This window comes from Balaenoptera musculus, chromosome 4, assembly GCF_009873245.2.
Source record: "Balaenoptera musculus isolate JJ_BM4_2016_0621 chromosome 4, mBalMus1.pri.v3, whole genome shotgun sequence".
NCBI classification, from domain to species: domain Eukaryota; kingdom Metazoa; phylum Chordata; class Mammalia; order Artiodactyla; family Balaenopteridae; genus Balaenoptera; species Balaenoptera musculus.
The window spans coordinates 129,223,139-129,231,421 of NC_045788.1; the positions used below are offsets into that span (position 1 = coordinate 129,223,139).

Genomic DNA, 8,283 nt, shown 5'->3' on the forward strand with positions numbered 1-8,283 from the left:
GTTAAAGTGGGGCAGTTTGTGCTCTGATACCACTCCCTGTAGGGAAATCATCCCACTGAGATGTTATCAGAGCAGGCTGCTTAACAGATAGGGGCTGTTTCTTTGTATCCTCAGTTTCCTGTCATTTGTGATGACCCTCATCTCCCCTGCATCCAGAAAACCACACTTTAATTCTTCAGCGGGCTGAAGTGACGTGCCCAGTGCAAGGTACTGGGAGGACAGTGCTTTCTTACCACCTTCTTCAAATACAGAACAGAAAGATATTGATAATTCCCCTCCTACCCCTGCCCCCACCTTGTGTTTTATTTGATCTTGGGTAAGTGGGATAGGGAGGCATCATAGATTCCTAAGGATTCTTACTAGAATTGTTGAAACATTTAAAAAGTCTAGCTTTTTATTTATTTACTTGTTGATACAAAAAGTAAATTGTGTTGATTTTATAGCATTTCTGTCTGCTTTAGAGCCGGTGTAAGTGAACTATGGTTTGCAGGCTAAATTTGGCCTGCTGCTTGTTTTTGTGTGATCTCCGAGCTAAAAATATTTTTTACAGATGAACATTTGAAAATGATTTTGTAGTAGAAAACATGAACTTTGAACCCTAATTGTTACCTCTCCAAAAATGATTCCATTCTTCTTTTCAGTAGACTGCAATCGTACTCAATTATTTTATTATAGTTTGAATTCTATAAAATTTGTGGAAATTTCCTCTTGTGTATTAATACCTACAAAATATCCTTGATTTTGCCTCTTGGTCCAAAAAGCCTAAAATATCTATTATTTGGTTCTTTCCAGAAAGCTTACTGATCCTTGCTTTAGATGTTGGAAATGGTTTTATAGCAGATGTGAATGCTATATGGGGGTCTAAAATGGTCCTCACACTGCTAAAATTACTTTCCTTCTGTAGGTGAAAAGCAGCATGTTTACACCAATGCCAAGAAGCAGATGCTCATTTCCCTTGCTCCTCCTGTTCTCACTCTTCACTTAAAGAGATTTCAGCAGGTACCCCTTGTTTGTTACCTAAAATTTGTTCTAAATATGTGACACCTGCTTTATTTGTTATTGTCCCAACATATTACTGTGTTTTTTTTGGCTTTCTGTTATTTCTTAATTCTAACTTCAAAGAAGTAGGAAAGTAAAATAATACATATGTTTATGTTACCACACAAAAGGGGTTTGATGAAGATGCATGTCAAGGTGGAAGAGAAATTTAGGCACAATCACGCCTCAGTTTTACTAGAACTCATGTTACTCTTTTTAGATATATTAGCATTTTACTCTAATCATATTTTCAGGTTTAAAGAAAAAAGACCAGTTTACTAGTTATATCTCACACTTGGGAAATTTAGTGATCTGTGTGGTATCTTATTTTTACTGACCCTTGATAAAAAGGCATTGATTGGTACCTTGGCTTTTCATCATTTTGGTGACTCCATCTTTTCTGGAAGACTTTTTCCTATGAGCAGTACAAGTTGTAAATTCAGTTCGAGTCCCAAAGTACCTTCATAGTGTTTTCTGTTCTGTGATTGGTATGAGTTTGACTAATTGGGCGGGTCTCTCTGAACAGTTCACCAAGCTTGGTTAGAAAGTGAGGCTGAAAGTGTGTGCTTCACAGAACAGTATTCTGCTGTTGCTGAGTTTTTTTTTTTTATGTTTATTTTTTACTTATTTGTTTTATTTTTGGCTGCGTCAGGTCTTAGTTATGGCACATGGGCCCTGTAGTTGTGGCACACAGGCTCAGTAGTTGTGGCGTGTGGACTTAGTTGCCCCGTGGCTTATGGGATCTTAGTTCCCTGACCAGGAATGGAACCTGCGTACCCTGCATTAGAAGGCAGATTCTTAACCACTGGACCACCAGGGAAGTCCCTGCTATTGCTGAGTTTTAAGCACTCGAAACCTCTTGTCTAATCTGGCTTTTCCAGATGCCTAAAGCAGAAACATTGAGAGTTCTCTTATAGGAGCAGCTATCTCAGTGTGTTGGACTGTGTGTGTGTGTGTGTGTGTGTGTGTGTTGCTCTTAGCAAAAACAAATCAACTGGAAATCAATTAGTAGTCAGGGAGATAGTCTTCTAAGCAGATTGAACGAGGGCTAGATGTTAGTGTTCTTCTGGGCATTGGGGTGGGACTACAGTTTACTTAACATGTACAGCTTTTCCAGGAAGAGAACTTAATCTATTATCCTTCTTTTATAGGCTGGTTTTAACCTACGCAAAGTTAACAGACACATAAAATTTCCAGAAATCTTAGATTTGGCTCCTTTTTGTACCCTTAAATGTAAGGTAGGTGGAACTTGCCTTTTTGGGAAAATCCTTTAAAGGGAAATCATAGCTTATTACCAAATACTCCAACAGCAACTCACATATCTATGAAGTTGATAGGAACTACTGAGTAGACTGGGTCTTTGATCTTTGTACCTTTATAATGTCAAGATCTGTGATGAATCATGTTGAACGTTAGGTTGTTATTGCAGTTCAACATTTTTTTGAACCCCCATTATTGTGGCAGACGTCTTGGGAGCTGAGGGCATATAACTAAAGATGAGCAGATATATTAATGGATAATCTCAGTTTAATATGGTTGAGTGCTAAGATTGGTATACACAGAGCAGGGGTGATACGCACTTAACCCAGCATGTTGGTGGTTCAGGGAAGGCTCTGGAGGTAGAACATGCCTCAACTGCGACTTCAAGGAGTAAGACTTAGTATGATGAATCAAGAGGAAACAAGTTTTCCAGGCAGAGGGAAGAGCAGGAGCAAAGGCAGAGCAGTGTAAAGTGGCACGGTGGGTGCCGGGGACTGTCTGTATAAGCAGGTCTAGAGCTCACAGTACAAGGTCTTGGGAACGTTAGGAGATGAAGCCAGAGAAGTGAGAGAGGAATGAGGCTTTGGAAGATGATTGTGATGAGAAACTTGGGCTTTATTAGGTATGCGGTGGGGAGCCACTGAAGAACTTAAAGCAACAGGGTGACACAGCCAGGTCTGTATATTACATAGGTTACTTGCTGAAGCAATGGAGGCTGGATTTTAGGAGGACAAGACTAGAGGCAGAGAAGTTAGTAGGCTGTTGAGTTAATTCAGTCAGTAGATGATGACAGCTTAAACTAGGGCTGGAGATGGGGAGATTGAAGGAATATTTCAGGAGGTAAAATTAACAAGACTTTTTTTTTTTTTTTAAACATTGCTTCCATTCCTAAATGTATCCACCTTAAGTATTTATTATTATTATTTTTTAAACCCCACATTTGTTTATTTATTTATTTTTGGCTGTGTTGGGTCTTCGTTTCTGTGCGAGGGCTTTCTCTAGTTGTGGCAAGTGGGGGCCACTCTTCATCGCGGTGCGCGGGCCTCTCACTGTCGCGGCCTCTCTTGTTGCGGGGCACAGGCTCCAGACGTGCAGGCTCAGTAGTTGTGGCTCACGGGCCTAGTTGCTCCGCGGCATGTGGGATCTTCCCAGACCAGGGCTCGAACCCGTGTCCCCTGCATTAGCAGGCAGATTCTCAACCACTGTGCCACCAGGGAAGCCCCTAACAAGACTTTTGATCTCTTGCCTATGGAAGATGAGGCAGAGAGGCCTTTAAATGGATGCTGACGGTGCCACAGAAGGAGTTGAGTATGATTCCCAGGGCCTGATTTGAGTGTCTGGGCAGTTGGGAGTGCCATAAATTGAGGTAAGAAATACAGGAAGAAGAGCAGGTTGGGAGGTGGAGAAAGGAATAATAATTTCAGTTTTGGAAACACTGAGTTTCAGATCGTTTTGAGATATTCATGTGGTTATGTTTAGAAAACATTTGGATGTACATGTCTGAGGGCCAGAATAGAGGGGTTAGGGCTGGAGATAAGGATTCGGAAATCAATACATAGGTGGTGGTTAAAACTATGAGAGGATAGGATCTCTTGTGTAAACAAGGAGAGAGAAAGGAGAGATACTTAATGACAGAACTCTGGCGAGCATCGGAGTGTAAGAGGCGTAGGTGGAGAAGACACCACCGAGGATATCAGCGAATCTCCATGTTGAAGAATTTGGAGAAGAAAAGAAGCTAAACTGTTGTTCTTTCTTCAGATTTTAAATACTTCAGTGTAAACATATTAAGTCTTTATGTGCAAAACTTGAAATGATGGAAATTCCCCCTTCCTCTCTCCCAATTTAAAATTCTCCAAGAAAGGTATTTCAGACGTGGTGGGTAGAGTGAATTGTCATTATTTTTATGTTACTACCATAGGCTAGGGCCACTTTTGCTGGTATATGCATACTTCAGATATTTTGGGTTCCGTTCCAGACCACAATAAAGCAAATATTGCAATAAAGCAAGTCACACGAATTTCTTGGTTGCACAGTGCATATAAAAGCTATGCTTACACTATATTGCAACCTGTTAACTGTGTAATAGCATTGTGTCTAAAAAAACAATGTGCATATCTTAGTTAAAAATACCTTATTGCTAAAAAATGTTAACCATCATCTCAGCCTTCACTGAGTTGTAATCTTTTTGCTGGTGGAGGGTTTTAGATATTTTGAGAATTACCTAACTGTGACACTGAGACACCAGGTGAGCAAATGCTATTAAAAAAATTGGCACCGATAGACTTGCTCAGTGCAGGATTGCCGCAAACCTTCAATTTATAAAAAAATGCAGTCTCTGTGAAGCACAATAAAGCAAAGTACAATAAAATGAGATATGCCTGTAAATAGAAATAGCTTTGGTTGGATTAGTTTTGAATACAGGGTCATCAGGAATCCATCTTTTGCCTAAAATGCCATTGTCCTGTGTTCAGGTTTCAAGGAAAGGATTAAGTGGCCTCAGTGTCAGAATATCAGAGAAAAAACCTAGAAAGTGTTAGACAGTATAGAGGTCATGGTAAGTTTTTTAAGAAGTGTTGGTAACTTCAGTAGGTTGAGAAATGAATGAGAATATTGGAGATAGAGCATATAGATACATTAGAGCTTTTGCTGAAAAGGAAGTGTGCATCGATGAAGATTTTTTTTTTAATACTAGGAGACTTAATTAGGTTTGTAGGCAAAGAGGAAAATCTAGAAGTAAAAGACACAGAAAAGAGAGATAACTGAGGAAAGATCCTGGAGGAGGCCAGGAAGGCTGGGATAAGGACACTAAGTGGAGAATCTCTGAACCAAAGGGAAGGAGACTTCATGTTCCTGAGAGTGGGCAACATGCAGCTGGGTAGGTCATGTCTCAATTTTCCTGAAGTGGGAGGTGAGGTCAACTATAAGGAGAGGCTACAAGAGAGTGGTGACAGTTTGGTCTAGTTGCTGTGAAGGACATCCATGGAAGAGGCAGCTAACTGAGGACACATTATAAAATTACACGGTCACATTGAGGACCTGGTGAGGTAGAAAATCATGAATTTTCCAGGCTGCATGGTTACAGAATTTTGTTTCGTAGCAATAGCAGCTGTGTATGGGGTCGGGGAAGGTACGCTGTGGAATTCAGAGCTGGGTTATGTGATGAGCTGGATGTGGTGGCTGGGCTGGTGGTGGGCGTTGAGAGGTTGTCTGTAAGAATGGTATGTGGGGCTTCACTTTATCGTGCATGTGAATCACACGGGAATCAGTAGGTGTGAGGTGGGGTCTGAGACTCTGCCTTTCTAATAAGCTCTCAGGTAATGTTGCTGTTGCTGTTCCATTACATTTTGACAAGTGAAGAGACTTTTTTTGGGAATGAGGCCAAAAGAGGCCTCATAGGCCAGGAGAAAACGAGGGTTGGAGGATCCTGTTAGGTTGACTAGTATAGGTGAGGTGACAGTTGGAAGAATGGAATTGTAGACTGAGACTAGAAAATTAGTAAGATTTTTGAAGTTAAAGGGTTCTGAGTGATGACCGATTCCAGAACGTAGTCCTGGCTGTGGTTGGTTAAAATGGAATGGCAGGGAAAATCCCGTGAGGCTCATTGGACACTGAAATCCCTGAGGAAGCTGACAGGATTTGGGATGACGTAATAGAGTTCTTTAGCACATAGGGAGGCAAAGATTAGAGAGTGTAGTGACAGTACTGTTGAAGGGCAGTGATGCTTGTTCAGGAAGACTTTTTACAAGAGAATGTAAGTGGAGTAGTTGTCTGCAAGTGGCCCCCAGCTGGAACACCTGTCCCTGTTGCTGACTAGCCCTACGGGGCACATGTGATCTTAAAATAAGCAGCCTCCATGTTCGATGGGGAAAGTGAGCTCCTGAGAGGTTGCATGTCCTTCTCACCAGATCTGCAGGGGGTATTTGAAAACGTTAAGGGGTGGTCTTGGGTGTGACCTAAATGCTCTCCTCTTGCTGTTAAAGGCTTCCATTTTGGGCTGGAAATAGGATGATGCGTTGTTGAGGTATTCTGGAATGATCTGATCCCAGATCCCTAAAGAAACTTTGCCAAGTTCAGTTATCTAAGTATCTGGGCCAGGAAACTGTGATTCTAGCAGGTGGACCCTGGTTTATGGTTCTTCCAGCGGGGCAAGAGCAATGGCAACTTTCTAGTAAAAACAAGCGTGATACCACTCAGTAGGCTGAGAAAAGGTGGGGAGAAAATAATAGTCCATTTCAGACTCAGGACTTATGCATTCTCGAAGGTTAGAGACCCTCTGCATAGTTTAAAATTGTCTTGCCGATGGCATCTGTATAAATGGGACTAGAACTAACTTTTGATTTCTGTTCATTTTTAAAGAATGTTGCTGAAGAAAATACAAGGGTACTATATTCCTTATATGGAGTCGTTGAACACAGTGGTACCATGAGGTCGGGGCATTACACTGCCTATGCCAAGGCAAGATCTGCAAACAGTCATCTTTCTAATCTTGTTCTCCACGGTGATATTCTACAGGGTAAGAAAGGTCTTACAGAATTCTGGTATTCAGCAGATATTTATGGCAAAACCAAAAAAGGATGAACTTGAATCTTTGCATTTATATATTTAATTTTACATTTCCTCCTGACAGATTTTGAAATGGAATCAACCAAAGGACAGTGGTTTCACATCAGCGACACACATGTGCAAGCTGTGCCTACAACTAAAGTACTAAATTCACAGGCTTACCTCCTATTTTATGAGAGAATACTGTAACAATTTCAAGAAGTGCTTTCTCTGGAAACATGTTTATGGCTTTTATGATGGCTGTAATAATAAAAAAGTAAAGACCAACTGTAAATCATGTTCACTTAAAATTAAATACATGCCAGAAGAAATCATGTTTATTGAAATACTGAAGGGAAAATACCTAAAAATTTACAGTGGTTTTGTATTGTCACAGTGGTTTTTATTCCTGCTTCCAGTTTCTGGAAAGGATTCTGAATTACTTAAGTCCTCTGTGCTTATTAATACGTCTGGGTGGTGGTTTGCAACACGTCAATAAAATGAATTACCCCTAAAACTTGTTTTATTACTTAGAAGATTTTAAGTTGTACTGACATACACTACTAGAAAACATTTTAAAAAAAAAGTTTCAGACTAAAACTTCAAGTGTGTTAGTTAAAGCAAAAAAGTGTTAATTTTATAAGCATAGGTATTTGACCTTGGTAGTAACATATATAATTGTTCTGATGCCACGCAGTGTGCATTAAGCTGGGGTGTAGGCTGAACTCTGCACTTATTCTGTGCAATTGTTAATCGACCCAAGGAAGACATTCATTGGAATCCCCTTAATGCCAGCCTCTGGCCAGAAAGTCTGTGAACTGTCCTAATAAATTACTTTTCTTTACCCAAGCCAGCCACTGTTTCCAAGTTGCAAACAACCCTAAGAGCCTTAAGAATACCAAACCTGTCTAAACTTCCTGTAAGGTTCTCTATTAGAATTTCCTTGATGAGTTTACCTAAGACCCAGTCAGCCATACTGCATCCAAATTCCTTTGAAATACCAAAAACAGTATAAAATTTCAAAGTGCTATTCAAAGACCTTATAATAACCAAAACATATAGTAGTACATGTTCTGTAAAGTAAGTTAAATTAACTTTTTACTATGGTCTTTGCTTTTTTCAAAACTCCACTGTATAAAAACTGACTTGCTTCATTTGTATGTCAGGAGGCATGTTTTCAGCTGCATCACAAGTATCTTTGTTCTTTGCTACCAGAATATATGTGTTTTAAGTCAGCCATTTAACACATCATTTAATGTTACTGAAACAAGCCACCTCAGTCTTAGGGATTTTCAGAGCTGTGAAAAAATACGTCTAGTCCAGGGACTGACAGACTTCCTATAGGTAGTAAATGTCTTAGGCCTAAGTAAATGTCAAGGCCTAAATGTCTTAGGCCTTGAAGGCCACTTGGTCTCTGTCACAGCTACCCAACTCTGCCATTCC

At 40.2% G+C, this 8,283-nt stretch overlaps 1 protein-coding gene across 10 annotated transcripts in view; it reads left to right on the forward strand.

Moving 5' to 3' along the window:
• USP16 (ubiquitin specific peptidase 16) overlaps positions 1-7,352 on the forward strand; it is a 30,703-nt gene extending 23,351 nt beyond the window's left edge. For 9 of the 10 annotated variants that reach the window (XM_036851472.1, XM_036851476.1, XM_036851470.1 and 6 more), the window contains 4 exons: positions 905-999; positions 2,190-2,276; positions 6,655-6,811; positions 6,926-7,125. In XM_036851472.1, the coding sequence (XP_036707367.1) occupies positions 905-999; positions 2,190-2,276; positions 6,655-6,811; positions 6,926-7,050 (464 nt within the window). In that variant the 3' untranslated portion in view covers positions 7,051-7,125. Of the gene's footprint in view, positions 1-904; positions 1,000-2,189; positions 2,277-6,654; positions 6,812-6,925 lie in introns of all 10 variants that reach the window. The other variant, XM_036851471.1, reaches the window with a different exon arrangement.
• The last annotated feature ends 931 nt before the right edge of the window (positions 7,353-8,283 follow it).